Here is a 21,398-nt window from a genome sequence, read left to right as displayed (position 1 = left end):
GAGAGAGCTAGAGAGAGCTTATAACCTAAAAAGGAAAATGATGCATCTAATTTGAAACTTCCTTATTTGGAATTGATACATTTATAAAGAATCAGAGGAAGTTTATGATATACATGCATAAAGAATGTGACTTAGGGCCTGTTCTCATACAATTATTTTCAGTTTTCAGTTCTGTTTTGTTCTGTTCAGTTCACTTCAGCTCAACTCTAATAAGTTCAGTTCAGTTCAGCTCCTAATTTCCTTTTCTTATAAAATATTCATTTGAGTTCATGAGATCAGGCCCTTACTTTTTCACCTTGGTTCTCATGTTATGATTACTAAAAGTAATATGGAGTGTGTCACAAAAACCATCGCTCAAAACATGTTAGACTTTTGTGTGAAGTATAACCATACAAAACGTTTATGTGAAGTAAAGATGGCACTGGGACGGGCCGGCCCGAAGAACGCAGCACGAAAAAAGCACGGCACGGCTCGGGCACGAAAAAAGCACGACATGATACTATGCATGTGGATCGTGGGCTGCCTTTATGTGGGAGAAGCACGATAAGGCACTGCACGATCGGGATGGCATGTCAAAGCATGCTAAAATCAATGCAATTTTTCTTAGGCACGCAAGCTCGGCACGGCCAACACAATGGCACATGAGCTTGGGTCGTGCACGAGCCAACCTTTTCAAAAACTTTGGCCCGACACCGGTACGAAACTCATGGGCCAAGCCTAACTAACCCCAAAGCACGTGTTTTGGCACGGCCTAGAGCCATCTTTATTGTGAAGCTTTGGAAGCATACGCATAAGGAACGTGACCAACCATGTTTAGGAAAAAAATGACATATAGTGATGTGCTACCGTTTCAATACTACATTATAGTGATGGTTTTGCCCTTGCTTTTTTTTTTATCCTTTCCTTTTTCTTATTTCCCTTGTTGATTGAACAAAAGATTTGTCCACACACCTAAATAATGTTTTGGAATAAAATCACTTTTGGCTTACAGTGATTTATAAAATAGTTTGAAATATTGTATTACCAGGATCACTACACAATACACATGTCAACTAAGACGCATGCAAATGCACAAAGGATTACCATGATTTACACACACCTTTCCTTTAAAAATTTATTACAATTGAAATTAAGGATGCGTTTTCTATTTATTCACGAGTCTAAAAAAAAATATCTATTCACAAGCCTTAATATAATTTAGAAATTGGAATGAATTGACTTATGATTTCAAATTATTTGAAAGTGAACTGAGTATCGTGTTATACATCCTGAACATGACTAAGTTTTTACAACGGTTTTGGGGTGATAATTATTAATAGTAATATGGAGTGTCGTGTCTCGAGAACCAACGTAGATAACACATTAGACGTGTGTGAAGTATACACATCAAGAACATGACTTTGATTTTGACCTCAGTTCTTAGGTGATAATTATTTAAGTAATATGAAGTTTCTTGTCGCAAGAACCATTATATATAACACGTTAGACTTGCATGTGAAATATATGCATAAAGAAGTGACCTGTTATGGTTTAGTAAAAAGGTGACATTTAATTCTGTCAAAAAAAAAAAAAAAGTGACATTTAAGATTAAGACTGAGTGAACAATTTTTTCATGCTCCTTGGTGGTAAATAGGAGTGCAACTTTTTTTAATTATAGAATTTTGTAAATTAGTATGAAATACTATGTTAACTTGTGTGTAAATGAACAAGATTATTGCGTGATGTATGCTTTTGATAAAACATGACATTTATTCACGTGTCTTAATACAATTTGGATTGAAAAAATTTGCCTTGCTTTGAAAAAATGTTTAACTTTCTATTATATTGCAATGCTTACACCTTAATACTACGAATTGTATTGCAATGCAATTTCTATGTTGTAGAATATAAACTCTATGTTTAAAGTGCTATAGATTATTAGGATAATTTGCCTTGTGATTAGTGCTTAAAACTCAGGTCAATTGGTCTTCAAACAACCTTTAATTTATGCTAAAATAGAAATCAAAATTTATATGAAACAGAATTTGATTACATGAATCATTTATTTCCCTGGTGAAAGAGAGGTCAAGCACCAAAAACAATATGTATACATAATCAACCCCCGCCACCCAAAAAAAAAAAAGTTTCAGCAACTAGTTTTCTTCTCAAGCTAAGCCATTCCGTAAATTAAATCAAGACGCGAATAAATTGCACATGAGCAGGATGAAAATCTATGTAACTGTACAAAACCTCTAGCACCAGCAGAAAAACCTATGAACAAACACGGCAACAAAAGTTTCCGATCTGCAAAAACAACCACTGAATTGGGTTCAAATATTCATCTTCTGCTGGTTCTGCTGCTGCTGGAGGTACAGGCATTTCATGAGGTAAATGCCGATGAAATGCATCAACTGCAGCAGCAACACCATCTTCATTCTCTATCAGCTTAGCAAGCTCCATCACCCGTGTTTTGACCTGAAACATTACAGTGTGAAGCTAATTTGTATCACCAACTTTAGGCGAGAAACCAGAATATTAACCCCCAGTAATTGTGTATAATCCAGCAATTCTATTATGTTTCTTTTTTTCCAGCAGTAGAAAGAAAAACTTCAGCCCAACTTCAGTGTGTAGTAGCTTAATGCAAGACAGAATTACATATCAATTCATATTTATGTATCCTAATGTCATATTTCTTCCCCAGTGTTTAATTTCTCCATAAGTACTCTCCAAGCAGAACAGTTCACATAATGTCAATCGCAGTATATATTATCCTAGAAGGCTCATGATGTCAGGTCCACAGAGAGCCTTTAAATCAAAGACATCTCCACCTCAAATAACATATGCCATTCAATACAAGAGAGCTTGCTTGAACATGGCTTGTATCTATTCTACGTTCAAATACAAAATTGCAATCAGAAATGTATAGATCAGGTAAGTGGGAAAAACAGCAACTGACGAATATAGTTAAAAATACATGGCATGTATCTATTCTACGTTCAAATACAAAATTGCAATCGGAAATGTATAGATCAGGTAAGTGGGAAAAACAGCAACTGACGCATATAGTTAAAAATGGAAAGTACCTCAGGTTGGAGCATAAATCGTATAGCACTTGACAGAGCGTCGATGCTGAGCTGAGCAATAGGAATTGGTTCAGGTCCCAGACCTTTCTGATGAATTCTATCACCCCAAAAGAACTGATCGCCAAAAAATGGTACTACAGTTGTTGGGCACTGCAAAAAATAACATAGGCAGTCAAATTACTTTCTCAACTACATCGGGGTTGTAGCATATGAAAATATACGTCTTCAGCATCAAATTCTGACTGCCAAAAGGCAAACAGCAGAAGCTATACATTGCTGATTATTAAATCCAGAATATTACAAGTATTACTTAAGCAATTAGATAACAAGCCCGATAAGAGTGGGCTGAATATATGATTCAATAGTCTTTAATGTCACTGAAAGATGGAAAACGAAGGATTTAGAACGCAGGCAAGTTCAGCTTTTCCCAAGGGTGCATGAAGCAAGTGAATTTTAGGCATGGATAACATAAGATATTCACATGTTCCAGAAATGAGCAACGAACAAGCTGAAAAACTTACACCAGCTCTTAGTCCAGTGGCTGTCGTTCCAGCACCACCATGATGAACCTGTTTATTTGTGGAAAACAATTGAATTAGCGTTAATTCACTGAGAGCATAAGGCACACTATTTATTATATCCATATAAAATAATATTGCATATGATGTAACATAAACTGAACAGTGAACAGCTATTTTCAACCACAACCATTGAAGGTCACAATCCAAGTTGGTAAACCTTAATTCAAATTGGGACAAGAAGCTTCATATTATATCCATGAAGCTAGATTTCAATCTTTTTTCCCAAAATACAAATCCAGACATGATACAAGCAACTAGCATGAGATAGTCTAACTCACCACGGCAGAACATTGAGGAAAAAGCCAATCATGAGGGCAGTTCTCGAGAAGGAAGATATGATCCGGAATTTCTGAAACTGCATGACACAGACTATCATTTAGATGAATAATAGAGCAGATATAAAATTAAGGCTTGGAGGTTAATTATCTTTCTTATTTAGTTTTCTTATGTGTCCTGGACAGGGAAAGAACCGTTATCAATTTATTTTTTATGCCAATTGTGCCCATGAAGTCTTGACTTTTGAGTGCTAAGTGCTGATGGATGAGAACCAAGCCAAAAAATATGAACTCTCACTCATGTTGCACTAGAAAGGTTTAGGGCTAGCATTATATAGCAAGACTATAAAAAGCCTTTAGTAGATAAGGAAAAAACTTGCAGAAAGCTATAGAAGAAATCAAGAAATGGAGTTATTACAAAAAAAAACATCATTTTCGAGCATGTTCTGGGGAATAAAGGGATGTTGGATAACCATGAAGTGGTTAGCTTAATGCAAGTCCAATATATTCAATGTGCTTCACCACTTCTTTCCTTAATTCAATTATATTCTTGCTCTGAGTCTTTGTAAATGTTGTTGCATTGCTTGGGACCATTTGTTGTATCACTTAGTACTTTATTAGTGAAGTATTGTGCATTTTACTGGCTTACAGAGCCACAGCAGATGTTCTAATTTTGTGTTTCCTCCCCCATTATTGTGGAATTTGAAAATTGTAAGCTTTCCTTAATCTATAAGGTTAATGGAATCGATCTCTTATCTGAACATTAACACCAGAGTTATAATCACTCTCTTATTTGAACATTAACACCAGAGTTGTATGTTCATGAAGCCTGGATCTGTTAGACTACTTGAGATACAGCTAGAACAAGTCTTATAAGAAATCCACAAGCACCGACTTCTAGAGGAAAGGCAGCAGTGCCAACAGAGAAGCAGAAGAAGACAAAGAAAGCAAAGGAGCAGCAGCAGAAAATAATAGAAGCAAGTGGTGAACACTGACAATAGGCAGGGGCAGGGCTGATTGACAATAGAAATCATATTGTGGTGAAGAGAGCCAGAAAGGGTAGCAGCCAAGATGACACTTTCAACTATTCTCTCTTGGGCATAATCTATGGGAAGACTTTCTGGTTACATATTTATCTAATCCACTAGCAAGTCTAATAGTCAGTTCTAAATCTATGCGCCTCCAACCCCATTCAACCTATGGGTAGACATTCAGGTTACAAAAAGATAATAAAGTAGTCATAATTTTAACGAGTTTTTCATTTATATTACAAAGCCGCAAAATAATGGAAAGACAGTTATGATAACTGCAGACAGAAATGATCAATTGACAAGGAAAGGTGGCCAGGAAATGAACACTTACAAATACCAAGGTCTCCCCAGCCACGATCGAGTATTCCACGTTGTCCAGTATCTTTTAATGCTTCCAATATGATACTGGTCGTTTTGCTGGGATCTTCAAGAGGCTATACATGATAAAATAATGAGTAAGAACACAGCAAGAACTCCTAAAGACAAAGTGGTTTAGGGTAAGATGTAAAACTACGGAGTAATATATTATCAAGCAATCCATAGTGCTTCTTGTTCTTACTTAAATTAAGTAGGGAGCTTCTTTTATTTTTTAAAATCCTTAAATTTGGTGGGATTTTGGCTATCCAAATCCAACAGAGTACAGCAGCTGTAGAAGGCTGGAAGTTTTCAATCAATAAAGAAAGTAAAGTACGAATATAAATGATAAAACCTAGAGGGTCCAGCTTTCACATGACAGAGAGGAACATCAACAACCAAGGGAAAAAAAATCACAGATGAAGCTGCAAAAGTGGCTTTTGTAACGAATGAATGGAACAGATTGCAGCCTCCACAATGTGATTTTTTTTTATATTTTTTAAATGAACACATTAATGGATTTTAGCCTTATTTTTGCTTTTTAAAATTTTAAGAAGTATTCTTTTAACACAATACAAACCAACCTACAATACTCCCTTTGTCCCAGATTACTCACATCATTTTGACTTTTTGCACTATTCACATACACCACCTAGAACATCTTTTTATGCTAATGAGAGATATGAAAACAAATACTAATATGTAGATGGTGTTGGGTTCATTTAATGTATATATTCAAAATATTATTCGTTTCATAACTTTATTACTGCAATTGATAATTATAGATCTTAATAGTCAACGTTTTGAATTGGCAACATGTCCAATCAAAGTGATGCAAGTAATATTGAAAAAAGGGGAAAATACAACAGGATTGTATATTTGGCTAATGAATAACTTGAACTTTAAATGCTCCAAACTTTATTATTACTCCATACGCCTTTTTTGTATGCACCATTAGTGTTCAACTGTTAATATTCACCATTACAGACGTGTCATGAAGGATGTGATTTTTATTGCGGCATTATATAACGGCATTTTGAAAAGTGGCAAGTTTTACATAACTGTTAGTGTTCATAGAAGGATTAAGGTGGTCTTACCATACTCCCAAATCCAATATAGATGGGTCTCTGCCCTTTCTTTATCCACTCAACAAATGCTCCCTTTGGTTGATACTTAGAACCAAGATTTAAGAAACAATAACCAACAACATCAACCAAGGGACCCCAATCTGTAAAACATAAGTACATTAGAGATCTAAAAGTAAGAAGTCCAACCAACAGAGAAAACAATAAACAACATTAAGCAGATATCTTGTCATTGCACCAATGGCTTGAATATGACATGGTTATTAAATCAATACAGTTACCTTTTGGTTTTGGAACAACATGAGGACTCCACATGTATCCTGTAGGCAAATGAGATATAGATCCATGGTACATGCTAAAGTATGCAATAGGAGGAAGTTTCAGCTTCCTTTTCCTGAAGTCATTGATATAGCTCCTTATGCCCCACCATATCAGCAAGTCAACAATTATGTATGACAACTGTTCAGGAGGTGCAAACAAAAAAAAAATGTTAGAGAAAACGAGTTGGGGTAAGAGAGGGCCAGGAAATATACCAATTACAGTAACATACCCAGTTACCATAGCTTTGTGGTACACGAGCCAGTGGATGTGGGAACTCATACGTTGGCCTGCCTATTATAAAGAAGTGTAAGGAGAAATTATAACATATTACAATTTTTTCAGGAGCACATGAAAAATTGCTACTCCCTCCTTCCACAATTAATAGTCTTCTTTCTCTTTTGCAAAAGTTTTAGAAAGCTAAAAGAAATGTGGGGTTCAATTAATTAACGCTGAATATATAAAATAAGATAGTGGAGTTTGGTTGAATAAAAGTAACTATAAATAAGATGGGGGGGCTTGGTAGGTTATATATGAATAAAAACAAAATAGATAAATGTGAAATGGGACCTTTATTTAGGGACAAGGTTTTTGGTTGAAATGGAACTTTTATCTAGGGACAGAGGTAGTGATTAGTAATGATATGAAGATATTTCATTTTTCAGGTAAAAGTAAACATGTTCACAAAGAAGTATTGACAGACTGCCTGAAGTAGTGAACTGCATATGCATGTCGATATTAGTAAAATCCCTAAATCCCTTTTAACACATGCCTCAATATGCTACATCAAAAAATTGATCTGGAGTTCAAATATAAGGATGTGCCCAAGAAGATTCTTGTGCTCATTTCCAAAATGTGCAACAAGAAGCCTGTAAAGAAAGCATTGCCCATTTTTTCAAACCCAGCTGATTTTGCTAAATTACCCACATTAATAGCTGCTAGAAATATCTGCCTTACCAAGTGTCCTGAATTACCTATTTCAAAGCTGTTTTGACACATGGAACCAGAAATTTTTCAAATTTGGCTTGGGCTTAAAGGACAAGGTAGATCCGATATATGATCTTAATGTATTCAGTTTTTATATGATCTTTCAGATTAGCTATAGATTGCTCGGACTAAGTATAGAGCAAACTTTTGGTGGATTTAAAATTTCTTCTCCCTTTTTTACAGTATTACATCTTCAAGCAGATGCTAAAATACAGACAGCATGCATCGACACTTTACAAAAATATAAGTTCCAAATTCATGGTTTTGGGTCTATCTTGGCCTCCCCCTGCCCCCCTCCCCCATTAACTACTCCAAGAAACCCACTTGTGGCGCAGAGACAATGTACATCCAATTTAATAAGATAATACAGGTGAAGTGTGAAAACTTACGTCCATGGCATTGTGAAGAATATGTGTAGAGGTACACCAAGAGCTTCTGCAGCATGCACATGCCCTGCAATATATATCAACTTATTATTAGACTACCTTATAAGAGAAATAAAGAAAATGATCAAAAGTGCCTATCAGACAACAAATGAACCCCGTTATGACAAATTGACAAATGCTCACAATGCATAGACAGCTTCAAGATATGTATACAACCAACTCTTCCAGGTACACTTTTGCTCACATTCAATTATAGACTATGTTGCTCAAAGCAGTTGAGCAGTTAATCAGTTGATGTATTTTCCTATATAATATATCATCTATCTTTTATGTTATGCATGTTAAGAATAAAGTTTTATTACAAAGGTTCACTAGTTACCACTGGCTAGTAAACTAGTACTCCCTCGGTCCCCTATTGATAGTCCCTTATGGGCATTTTTCACGGGAATTAATAAACACACATAAGAATAGTTAAAGTACATTGAAAAAGTAAATTAACATTGGGTATGCAAAAAAAAAAAAAGAGGGAGAAAGTAATAAAAGTACATGGGAAAACAAAATTTACATGGGAAAGTTAAACTTGCACAAATATTGTTGCAAATTGGAGGGAATTTTGGTAAAAATTTAATTTAATGGTTGTTGGAAAAAACAAATGGGGTGAACATTTTGGGACTAAAATGTGTCCATAAGGGACTATCAAAAGGGGACGGAGGGAGTAGTATTTTATTGATATTTCATCCTTATAAGTGACAACTAAGATTGCACTAAATACTTTAAAGTGACGACAATAAAAAATTAAAAATTAAAAAAAAACGTCAATTGGATAGAAAATATAGAACGGAGGAGCACAAATATCTAAGCAAAGTTCAAGACCATGTTATGTGGTTCCAAAATTTTAAAACAATGTTGGTATCAGTTGCAAGTCTTGCAACCACTATAAAGAAGCTATAAAGGTATATATCCCTGCATCCAACCACAACCCTGAAATAATAAAATATCACAGAAGGATTTGAGACATTTACGATAGAAAGCTATTATCAAACTCCAGCAATAACTTGATAATTGGGAACGTCACATTCATATATGATGCGTCAACACTCATTTTTCAAGCCTGTCATGACTCATGAGCTTACCATAAGCAGGAGGATTAGCAATGATTGCTTGAGCTCTAAAAGGCATGCTAGTCTCTGTATCTGGTTCTGTACATGCAGGAAGAAGTGATTCTATAATAGCCTTCAATTGCTTCCGTTGAATTGAAATTTCTCCTGGGGCAGAGGGAATAAGCCCCTTATTTCTTGCCATATCTGATTCCCGGAAAGCAATGGAAAAAAGCTATCTCAGTGGTCTAAAAGATTTAGATGCAACAAAAAACAAGCTACCATGTAACAAATGGGCGTGATAATAAATGACGAGCTACAGCATCTATGCAATGCAAACAAAATTTCTAACTATTTTCTAAGGGCTTGTTTGGCATTGTTTTTTGTTTTTAGTTTCCGGTTTTTTGAAAACTAAAAACCAAAAACAGAAAACAAGAAAAAGGTGTTTTCACTTTTCTGTTGTCAGTTTTCAAAATTATCATGATTTTAATAAGTTTGACTAATTTTTGATTCATTATATGATATATATCATATGATTTTAAAAAACAAAAACAGAAAACCACAGTGATACCAAACGAACCCTAAACAAATAGTTATGTGTAGAGTCATGCAACGTTGATGTAGAAACAATTTGTATAATTGTATATAGACCACAAAATCAAAGTATAGTATTCAATTTTATTAAAAACATTATTCATAAGAAATTGGAAAAATTGTATGATTTGGTAATTGTTGAAAGGCCATGCAGAATGCAGACATAGGCTAAGTGTTAGAATCCAACCTCTTTGTTATGTATTCTTCTTTATTTTCCTTATATTTTCCTTATGTAATGTCTCTTTAGTCTTTCTTTTTATTTTTCTAGACCCTAGGGAGAATTATTGTGTTACTGTCATTTCAACGTTCACTTGTAATTCTCTACTAATGCAATATAAAGCTCTTTAGGGAGCGAATGGTTATTCAATCAAAGCTCTCTACCCCGTTGTTATTGCTTTAAGACTTGTGTGTTGTTTAAGCCTTTATAGATATTGTGCTTGCCTTGTTTTAAAGCATCCCCCATCAAACCAAGAGACCCTAGAGACGTCCTCATTTTCGTCGGTTCCGCTTGTGCCCGCTTCGAAGTATCGGCCGTCACAAGCCCCGACTCCGCACTCGTTGTTCTCGTGCGCCCTCTTGAGACACCGTAGGTCCGTGTTGCTGTGTGCTCACGAACCTCCTTGCTTTAGGCTTGCGCCCTTGTCGCCAAAAGACGAGAGCGCGCCGCACGATCTGGTGTTGAATCACTCGGACCGTGACAGTTTGGTATCAGAGCCAAGTTTGCCGTAGAGATGGCAGAAGAAGAAGAGATGCATGAATACACATTCGAGGAAAGACTTGCTTGGCTTGAAGGCAAGTCCGAACAGTGGGCTATGCTTGAAGAAAGGCTGCCCAAACTCGAGGATATTGTAATAAAACAAGCCGACCAAATAGAGAGGCTTGCCGCTACTGTGGATGGGTTAACGGAGCAACTTAACTTCGTGCAAGGCGTCGCTGATGAAGCACATGATAAATGTGCAATCTTAATGCGTGCCCAGAGAGGGCTCGGGGGAAGTGGAGGTGCCAAGATAAAACCTCCCAAGCCCCGGACCTTCAATGGCACGAGAGATTCAAAAGAAGTCGATAATTTCATTTTCGACATGGAGCAATACTTTCGGGTCTGTCAGTTGGAGAATGAGTTAAAAGTTGATACCGCCACTATGTATTTGGTGGATGATGCAAAGCTTTGGTGGCGCACCAAGTACACCGACATCCAAGCTAAGAGGACGTCAGTGGATACTTGGGAGGATCTGAAGAAAGAGCTGATGGCCCAATTTTATCCCGAGAATACCGAGTTTGTTGCTCGCACCAAGCTCGCTGCTTTGCAGCATAAGGGTTCCATCCGGGAGTATGTCAAAGAGTTTTCAGCGTGCATGTTGGAGATCCACAATATGTCCGAGGAAGATCGCCTATTCAACTTTGTGCGTGGTCTTAAGGAATGGGCCCAAAGAGAAATTTGGCGCCAAAAGATTGATACTTTATCGGGAGCCATCGCTGCAGCCGAAAGGTTGATGGACTACTCCTCAGAGAAAGGACAAGGTTTGAAGAAAGGGAATAGCGGGCCGACACCGAACCCTCCTAGGAACTCCGGACATGGCTCGCAAGTGAGCTCCAACAACTCGAACAATAGATACAATAGGAGTGGGGGAGAAGACTCTCGGAAAAGTGAAGCTTCTTCCTTCTCTAGTAGAGGAAGCACCCCTAGTTCATCTTCGACAGCCAGGCCATTGACGTGTATCCTTTGCAGAGGACCGCACAAGTGGTTTGAATGTCGACACAAGGGAGAAATTGACAATCTCCAAAAGAAACTGTCCTCCATGTCCTTAGAAAACCCCGAGGGTGAAGAAGCCGATGAGGTAGTACCTAGTGAAGGGGAACATTCCAGACTGGGGGCCATTCGCATGATGTGCGCTATGGGAAGAGAAGGCTCTGAGGGCCAACCCAAAAACTCTGGATTGATGTATGTGAATGCGTTGGTAAACGGAAAGGAAACTCGTGCCATGGTGGATACCGGTGCTACCCACAACTTCATTTCAGAAAAGGAGGCAAAAAGACTTGGGTTGAAGCTCCTACCAGAAGGAGGCAGTATGAAAGCGGTGAATTCAGTTGCCAAACCGATCCACGGCGTTGCCAAGAAAGTAACAATGAAGCTGGGAGATTGGAGCGGACAGGTGGACTTTACCGTTGCGCCAATGGACGACTTCAGCTTGGTGCTCGGCATGGACTTCTTACACTTTAGTAAGGCAGTCCCGATGTCGCATCTTAGATCTATTCTGGTGCCCGGGCAGCAACCATGTCTCCTCCGAACCTGCGATTCGGGAAAAGGGCCGAAAGGGCCCCTCCTTTCAGCAATGCAATTGGAGAAGGGGTTGAAGAGGAACGAGCCCACGTTCCTAGCAACACTTTCCACGAAGGAAGATGAAGCAAGTGGAGACTTTCCGCCTGCAGTTGCCGAGCTACTATCAGAGTTCCAGGATCTCCTCCCGAAAGACCTATCAAAAGTTCTCCCACCTAGAAGGACAGTGGACCATGAGATTGAGCTGGTTCCAGGGGCGAAACCCCCAGCACGAAGCCCTTATCGCATGGCCCCCCAGAATTGGCTGAACTCCGGAAACAATTGGAGGACTTGCTTGAGGCAGGCTTCATCCGCCCATCAAAGGCTCCTTATGGGGCTCCTGTGCTTTTTCAGAAAAAACAAGATGGAAGTCTTCGATTGTGTATCGACTACCGAGCATTAAATAAGGTTACGGTGCGCAATCACTACCCTATCCCTTTGGTGGCGGATTTGTTCGATCAGTTAGGGGATGCAGTGTACTTTACAAAGCTAGACTTGAAGTCTGGCTATCACCAAGTTCGTATCGCCGAAGGAGATGAACCAAAAACTGCTTGTGTGACGAGATACGGGGCATACGAATGGCTAGTCATGCCCTTTGGCTTGACGAATGCACCTGCTACGTTCTATACTCTGATGAACCAAGTATTTCGAGAGTACTTAGACAAGTTTGTGGTCGTGTACCTCGATGACATCGTTGTCTACAGCAAGACTTTGGAGGAGCACCTCGAGCACCTAAGATTGGTCTTCGAGAAGCTGAGAGAACATCACCTTTTTGTGAAATAAGAAAAGTGTGCCTTTGCGCAGGAAGAAGTCGGATTTCTTGGACACTTTGTGGGGAAGGGTCGATTGAGGATGGACCCAAAGAAGATATGTGCTGTTCGCGATTGGCGGGATCCCAAGAACCCCTCTGAGCTGCGATCCTTTCTAGGACTGGCGAACTATTATAGGAGATTCATTAAGGGATACTCAGAGATCGCAAGTCCCCTCACCGACCTATTGAGGAAAGATTGTCGTTGGGAATGGTCAGGGCCCAGAAGGAAGCTTTCCAGAAGTTGAAAGAAGCAATGGTGAAGGAGCCGGTCCTTGCCCTTCCAGACATAACCAAACCATTCGTGGTCGAGACGGATGCTTCGGATTTTGCTTTAGGAGGAGTGCTCCTCCAAGAAGGACATCCTATTGCATTCGAAAGTAGGAAGCTGAATAATGCGGAGAGAAGGTATGCGGCACAAGAAAAGGAGCTACTAGCCATTGTGCACTGCCTAAGAGGATGGAGGCACTACTTGTTGGGGTCAAAGTTTACCGTCCGCACAGACAACACCGCGGCGAGTCACTTTCTCACCCAACCCAAGCTGACAGGAAAACAAGCTCGGTGGCAGGAGGACTTAGCTGAGTTCGACGTGGAGTTCACCTATAGAACGGGATCCAGCAATAGAGTTGCCGATGCCCTGAGTAGGCGGGCCGATCTTGCTGCGATGTACAAGTTAGCGCCAATGACGGCAAGCAGCATTGCCACATCCGTTAGAGATCAAGTTTGTGCTTATCTCCCACATGATCCGATGACAAAAACCATAACAAGGATGATTGAAGAAGGGAAGACTAGACGCTTTTGGTTGGAAGATGGCCTCATCTTCACCAAAGGTACAAAGCTGTTCATCCCCAAAGCAGGGGGATTGAGGATATGTTGTTGAAGGAATGCCATGATACGCTGTGGGCGGGACATCCAGGTTGGCAGAGAACCCTCAGTCTACTCGCGATGGGGTACTACTGGCCAGGAATGAAGGAAGATGTGATGAGCTACACCAAAACCTGCCTTGTGTGCCAGCAAGACAAGGTTGACAGACAGAAGCCCGGGGGCCTCCTTGAACCTCTTCCTGTACCAACTCGACCGTGGGAGAGTGTGTCGATGGACTTCATTAGTGGCCTCCCGAAGGTTGGCCAGTTCTCTTCTATCATGGTGGTGATAGAAAGGTTCTCAAAATACGCAACGTTTGTACCCTTGCAGAAGGCTTGCGGAGCAGAAGAAACGACATCTCTCTTCTTTAAGCATATTGTGAAGTACTGGGGATTGCCAAAGAGCATAGTAAGCGACAGGGATACCAGATTCACGAGCATATTCTGGTCTGAGCTATTCCAAATGATGGGGTCTGACCTCAACATGTCGTCATCTGATGGGATGGGCAGACAGAGAGATTCAATGGGGTTCTCGAGGAATACTTACGTCACTTTGTGAGCGCCAACCAGAAAGATTGGGTGAGACTCTTGGACGTCGCACAACTTTGCTTCAACGCTCAAAGGAGTTCTTCTTCCAACAAAAGCCCCTTTGAGTTGGTCATGGGTCAACAACCTCTCCTCCCGCACACAGTGGCTGACTGGGAGGGCGGTAGGAGTGCTCAGGCTCGAGATTTTACAAGAGAGTGGAAGCAAAACACCGACATTGCAAAAGCCTACCTAGAGCGAGCATCGCGCCGGATGAAGAAATGGGCTGATCAAAACAGAAGGCCAGTTGATTTTGCTATTGGGGAGAGATCGTCGCCTCATTCGGAAATATGAAGGCCCCATCCGCATCACTAAACGGATTGGGAAGAACGCATACAAGGTAGAACCGCCTGCGTGGATGAGGATTCACCCCGTCTTCCACGTTAGTCGTCTAAAACCCTACCATCCAGATCCCGACGACAGCAACCGCAACGTCAGCTACCACGCCAACATCAGAACCAGGACAAGAGCCACCCCTACAACAGAAGACTGAAGCTGCTAAGATCTTAGTGTAGATTTTGTAAGTCGACGAGGACGTCGACGACTTAAGTGGGGGAGGATGTTAGAATCCAACCTCTTTGTTATGTATTCTTCTTTATTTTCCTTATATTTTCCTTATGTAATGTCTCTTTAGTCTTTCTTTTTATTTTTCTAGACCCTAGGGAGAATTATTGTGTTACTGTCATTTCAACGTTCACTTGTAATTCTCTACTAATGCAATATAAAGCTCTTTAGGGAGCGAATGGTTATTCAATCAAAGCTCTCTACCCCGTTGTTATTGCTTTAAGACTTGTGTGTTGTTTAAGCCTTTATAGATATTGTGCTTGCCTTGTTTTAAAGCATCCCCCACCAAACCAAGAGACCCTAGAGACGTCCTCATTTTCGTCGGTTCCGCTTGTGCCCGCTTCGAAGTATCGGCCGTCACAAGCCCCGACTCCGCACTCGTTGTTCTCGTGCGCCCTCTTGAGACACCGTAGGTCCGTGTTGTTGTGTGCTCACGAACCTCCTTGCTTTAGGCTTGCGCCCTTGTCGCCAAAAGACGAGAGCGCGCCGCACGATCTGGTGTTGAATCACTCGGACCGTGACACTAAGGCTACAATTTCTTCTTTAGTCAAAAAGTCACTATTGTCTATACTCAGTACCTGCAAATAGTGGAAGTCTAGTAATACCTCAAAGTCATGATACTTCCCATTCCACGAATGTTTGACACAGTCACAGATCACAGAGCAAAAAAATAAACCATTGTAATTTTTGTAAAAAACTAACAACAATATCAAATGGAAATTAGTGTAGTTTTGAAAACATTCAAGATTATCAGTGTTGACAATAGTGTCAAACAATAGAGGATGTCTAGCATGCATTAATTCTCCAATCACAGGTAAAAACCCAGAGACCATTTGAAACTCGCTGATATGCAAAACACCACATTGCTTACAAACCACAATTATAATGAGGCAAGAACATGAAAAGTGAACTATTTGGATTGAAAAAAAATATATATATATTGAGCTTTAGACAAGCTAGTCTCTGTTATAATCAATCTGACTTTAGCCATGGCTCACATTTATAATCTGGTACCATGGTCATATGGATCAGTAAGCTATAATGGATGTATAAAACAAATATTAATAGAGCTATTGACTTTTGGTCTTTTGCAATCAATACAAACAAAATCAAGGTCAATCTTTAATTCTTTAGGATAGCTATTCCTAGTCGATGCTCAGCTCACAAAATAACTCACGGAGGCCAACTGTAAAACAGTAATCAGCAGATAAAGCTATAAGGGGGTAGATGATAAAGCTAATGAAGCAGAAAAAAAAAAAAAAAAAAAAAAAAAAAAAAAAAAAAAAAAGAAGAATAAAAGATCTGAGACAACTTACATCCTGCCAGAACTCGAGGATCACCACCTAAGGGATAGAATTCAACACCAGCAGATTTGACAAAATCTCTAAAGTTGGCATGCGTAGCCAATCGAACACGATGACCAAATTCCTGCACGTAGAATAGATGAACTTTTAGCCCCGTAAATTTGCAAAAGACTTACAAGAAAGACCCACATTAACAAGGAAAACAATGCACGAAGATATGCGACAAAATTTAGTAACAGCACACTTAGTCTCTCTTGACAAAACACAATACCGATATAGTTAGTAATATAGCCAACTATGATCAAAGTGAGCAATTTCAGCAAAGGCGTAATTCTGCAAGCTTTAAAGCAGCATGAATAAGTGCAAATCAAGAGAAGAAAAAGGTATATTTCTCACATCTCATTGTCAGTGAAGGGTTCTAGGATAAAAAAACTCAATTACTCACACAGGTAATCCAAAATATGATCAAAGTGAGCAATTTCAGCAAAGGCGTAATTCTGCAAGCTTTAAAGCAGCATGAATAAGTGCAAATCAAGAGAAGAAAAAGGTATATTTCTCACATCTCATTGTCAGTGAAGGGTTCTAGGATGAAAAAACTCAATTACTCACACAGGTAATCCAAAATAATCATGTCACATAAGTATGTAATGTTGGATATTCATGCAACACTCCAAACACTCCCCCAACTCCTAGCCAAATAAAATTTTAGCAGTATGAAGCAGTCAGTCTCACAAAGTTCTGACTAGTCCCCCATCCCTCGTTGATCGCACACAGAAACTTAATTTTCACCAGAAGGGCGGAAGTTAGTTTGAGGTGCAAACAAGTTAACTAGTTAAAGGTCACTCCAAACATTACTTCCAACCCACACACACACACAACAAAATTCCCTTTCAGATGTACGAAAGTTCATTGTTGGTACATTTTGTAAGCTAAAAGCATGATCATCAACAATCAGTTAAAAGAGCATCTAACAAAAAAGAGACAAATTTGATTAAAGCTTGTGAGCCTGCCTGAAGTCTCTTTGCCATAGCTAGAAAAGGTTGAACATCTCCTCTTGTCCCAACAACAAGAAAGGCAATTTGCAATCTTGGTACAGATTTATTGTGATTAGGAACAATTTCATCAGCAGGAAGAGAAGCACTTTCAACAGAATGAAGCTCCAAAAGCTCAGAAGTTACAGACGAATTTCTAGATAAATCCACCTCCACAGTTCCATCATTCTGTATTTTGACTAAGTTTGCAATAAGCTTTTCCTGAGATTAACAAGAACAATAAACATCATCAATGATACAGCAACTCCATGCAATCTGTACGTCTGAAAGCTACTAGCAGAGGAAAATTTACAATGAGTTTTGACTTCTTTAAGGTACAATGAATGTAAACTTAAGAAAGCAGGACTCTTTTAAAAGTAGCAAATAAATCAACATTATACCCATCAGCTCATTACCAGAAAAAATAAATAAATAAATAAATATCTCATAGTGCCTGCACGCTGCATCTGACAAAGAAATATATGGTATAAAGACATAATTTATTATTTAAGGGGATAAGGTCTTTACTATCTCAAAGCCTTTGAGTCCATAACTAGTCAATCGGAATAAAAATGATAACTTTCTGAAACAAATTCCTGGAAATTGACATTCCAATTTAATAAATAATAACCTTTGATGATAATCTCAGTTTAAATACTACTACTTTTGAAATTTGTTCCACTTGGACATTTTACATCAACAGAGTTGATTCTTCCATAAAACCTCAATGATGAAGACAGCTCGTTGTACCTTGTATGTTTAGTAAATTTAGAAAAACAATAATTATTAAATCAGGTACATTGATTTCAATGAGCCTACCGTCCCTGTACATTTTGACAACATTGATCATTAGCCAATTCTAGCTATAAAACACATTGTCACTAAATGAATAGAAACAGGTGCTAACTTTAGGTTTGAAAAGACACCTGCAGTAGCAGATATATTCAACTTATATTACCTTATCATGCTGTGATAGTCTATCCAATCTCATATCATGTCTTCTGCTATCCTGATGACTCTTAGACTTGCTCATTATGATGTCTTTTTTATCAACCAATAAACTTTTATGGGCTTCAATACCACCTGAAGGTGCTGTAATACTGTGATCCAACACTGCCAGGAGAGATATTGAGCATTGTAAGAACATCAGTGCAGATATGAGTGAGATCACACTGCTTAAAGGTTAAAGGTTTTTATACTTTTATAATAACAAGTTATATAAGTATTTTTCAGGTATCCAACTCTGACTGCTGAACCACTTTTTTACAATGGCTAATAATACAAAAGACCACCGCCCACATTATGTACAAGTTTAAAAGCACATGGTCCTTGAAATACATGATAGCGACCTTATAGGATTTTGAATGAGATTCATTTACGGTGTGTTTGGATTGAAGCAAATGGAGGGAAAAGAAGGTAGAGAAATGGAGAGATTAGGCATCTTTCATTTGGATAACAAATGAGGGAGGAAGGGAATTGGAGGGGAGAGAACTGCAGGGATTAAATTGTAGGAAATTCATCCCTCCAACAATGGAGAGATTTGGAAGGAAAACCCACCATTCTTCCCTCCCTTCCCTTTCCCTCCTCTCCTCTTCTCCTCCCTCCCCTTCTTTTCCTTCCCCTTTCTCTATCCAAACACACTGTTAATGAAAGTAGATAGCTCCAACAGCAGTGCCTCTTCACAAATTCCCAGATTGAACATCTATAGTTCATAATAACAGATACAGCAAATTTGACATTTGGACCTCAGGATACAAAGTCTAAGTATCTACAGCACAGGTCAAGACGATTGACTAGCTAAGTATTCTAATCAAATTACTAAAAACGGAGTTCAAGAATAAAAGAAGGAATTGAAAAGTTGAAGATAGAAATCTATAGAAGAATATATTCCAATACATTCCTTTATAAGAAAGATACAAGCCAGAAATTAACTTTTGTACATTCGATCTACTAAACTGAGGTACTGCGTAGCTATGGATCAAACTCCAACGAAAGTAAGACTTTTTTTTTGTTTTGTTAGGAAAGAAATTATTTTTACATAAGCTTCAATACAAAACCAAGACAGCTGCCTTGCAGAAAATAATATACCAAGCTCTGTAAGATAAATGAAAAACTGATTAAATCAAATTGAGATTTAAACGATTATTTATGTTTCATGTTACTGTTAGAATTAATTCTTTGGGGAAGACCAATCATATAATATAGTCATTGTATCCGTTCTAGACTTTCTAGTACTTCTCACGATCATGAATAACCACAATATGTATATGAATGATATTATTTTTTACCTCTGTTGGCTACAAGGTGAGGAACAGTGATTAGCCAACTACATGATATCCAAGACTCCTTCATAACACTAGAATTAGAGACAAGGGCATATTATAATGGATGTAACTGTCAATAACTTAATTATGCACTTGCTTTGTCTATACCCTTGCACAGGATGACCTCAACAATTTCTAGACTAAATACTAATACAACTGTACAACAAGATTCCGACTGAACTCGAAACTAGCTCCACAGCTATCATCTGACTAAACTCAAATTTAGCTCCACAAGTCCACAACATTATTCTCACTAAACTCGGACTTTCCAACCAAACTCGAACTTAGCACCATGGCATCATTATTATTCTGACTAAACTCGAACTCTCCTACAGTCCTACTAAACTCGAATTTAGCTCCACGGAAATATTCTGACTACACTCGAATTTAGACCACAACTATGCTCTAACTAAACTCGAAATTTGTGACTAAACTCGAATTTAGCTCCACATATAACATTATGACTAAAGTCGAACTTTCCAACTAAACTTGAATGTAGCTGCCTATCAACAAAACTTTCCAACTAAACTCGAATTTAGCAACACAACAAAGTTTAACAAAACAAAATGATCACAAAAGCAATAACAAGAAATATACCTCTTTTTGGAGGATTGGAATGAATTTCTGGAAGTGAAGATTGCCTCAAATAATGCACATGATGATCTTTCTTCACATCATCATTATTATGTAAGACTTTATTGTCTGCCTCGGAATCGGCAACAACTCGAATTTCATGTTCCTCAACAATGCTAATTTCTTCCCCAATATCATATCTTTCTTCTAAATTACTTGCCTGATTATAACACCCTTTATTCTCCATTTCAATTATATCATACACAATTTCTCAAGCTAATACCCAAAATTGCCCACAAAAATCAGAAGCAAACCCAAAAATTTAAATATCAAAAAATTGAAGAATTTAACCCAAAATCTTAAATATAATTAAAACCCAATTCAACCAGAAAAATTCAATTGAATAAACTAAAAAAATAAATTAATTGAACCAATCAAACATAAATCCCCTGAAACAGTAGATATGGCCAGAGTTTAAACCGCTAGTCAAAATCAAAGTATAAAAAGACTATTAGGTGCAGCAACTTTTCTGCGTAAATTTAAATTTGCAACCCAAAAAAAAAAACACAATCTTTATAAAAAAAAATTCCCAGAAAAGTGGGGGTTTTGAAGTGGGTTTTTATAGAATTAATTACTCCATACTTTTGTATTATTGAGAAGTTTAAATTGTATAGTTGTAGGCTAGTTTTAGGAATTGAATTATTTTTTTTGTTTTATGCTGCAAATTGTAATTTACAGTAATTTTTTAACGAGAGAATTGGGGTGATGATAATTGGAGTAAAAGGAGAATAATGATTGGGGTATTCGTATTGGACATGCCAACGACCACGTTTGTGTAGCAGTGCCCGTGAGTTAACTTGTATGGAAATTATGACGATAATGTGCAATGCATATGTAGGCCCACAATCAAGCTCCCCCACCTCTTAGCTGTCAGATTTGGTGTGCAAGCCGGGTTCGGAATAGGTCTTGTCGGATTGAGTTTATAATGGATCAACACTTGAGAGTAGAGGGGCAAATAAGGGGGTCCTCTTACTCCCAGGTATATGTAAATAATAGGTTTGAACTTTACAAAATTGAGTTTGTAACGCGTCAACACTTGAAAGTAGAGGGGTAAATAAGGAAATCCTCTCATTCCTAAGCATGTGTAAAAGATAGGTTCGAATTTTACAGATTGAGTTCCCTCTCATCTCCACCAGGAAGCTTGAAGTTTGGTTTAACGAATTTAGGATATGCTAATTCAATTTGTCAAGTTATATATGCAA

General features: G+C 38.3%; 1 protein-coding gene across 1 annotated transcript; it reads right to left on the bottom strand.

Moving 5' to 3' along the window:
* Nucleotides 1-2,250: 2,250 nt before the first annotated feature.
* Nucleotides 2,251-21,052, bottom strand: LOC110725893 (sterol 3-beta-glucosyltransferase UGT80B1-like). The gene is made up of 14 exons (XM_021905367.1): nt 20,161-21,052; nt 18,198-18,352; nt 17,219-17,461; nt 16,221-16,332; nt 9,213-9,383; nt 8,083-8,146; nt 6,939-6,996; nt 6,670-6,847; nt 6,401-6,531; nt 5,281-5,383; nt 3,922-3,998; nt 3,584-3,631; nt 3,063-3,212; nt 2,251-2,454 (listed from the first exon to the last, which is right to left on the bottom strand). The coding sequence occupies exons 1-14, from the start codon at nt 20,381-20,383 to the stop codon at nt 2,251-2,253; spliced, it is 1,917 nt and encodes a 638-aa protein (XP_021761059.1). The 5' UTR covers nt 20,384-21,052.
* Nucleotides 21,053-21,398: the final 346 nt, after the last annotated feature.

This window comes from Chenopodium quinoa, unplaced genomic scaffold (assembly GCF_001683475.1).
Source record: "Chenopodium quinoa cultivar QQ74 unplaced genomic scaffold, ASM168347v1, whole genome shotgun sequence".
In the NCBI taxonomy this organism is placed as follows: Eukaryota; Viridiplantae; Streptophyta; class Magnoliopsida; order Caryophyllales; family Amaranthaceae; genus Chenopodium; species Chenopodium quinoa.
Note: the sequence above shows the minus strand (reverse complement) of the source record. Positions and strands in the feature narration are given on the sequence as shown.

What these genes read in the sequence shown, in the direction of transcription:
- LOC110725893 (XM_021905367.1), bottom strand. Translation starts at nt 20,383, where the DNA reads ATGGAGAATAAAGGGTGTTATAATCAGGCAAGTAATTTAGAAGAAAGA. An exon ending in ATATTGGATTTGGGAGTATG is followed by an intron (nt 5,384 to 6,400) that starts GTAAGACCACCT and finishes TATCATGTATAG; the next exon opens with CCTCTTGAAGATCCCAGCAA. An exon ending in TTCCTCAATGTTCTGCCGTG is followed by an intron (nt 3,632 to 3,921) that starts GTGAGTTAGACT and finishes ACAAATAAACAG; the next exon opens with GTTCATCATGGTGGTGCTGG.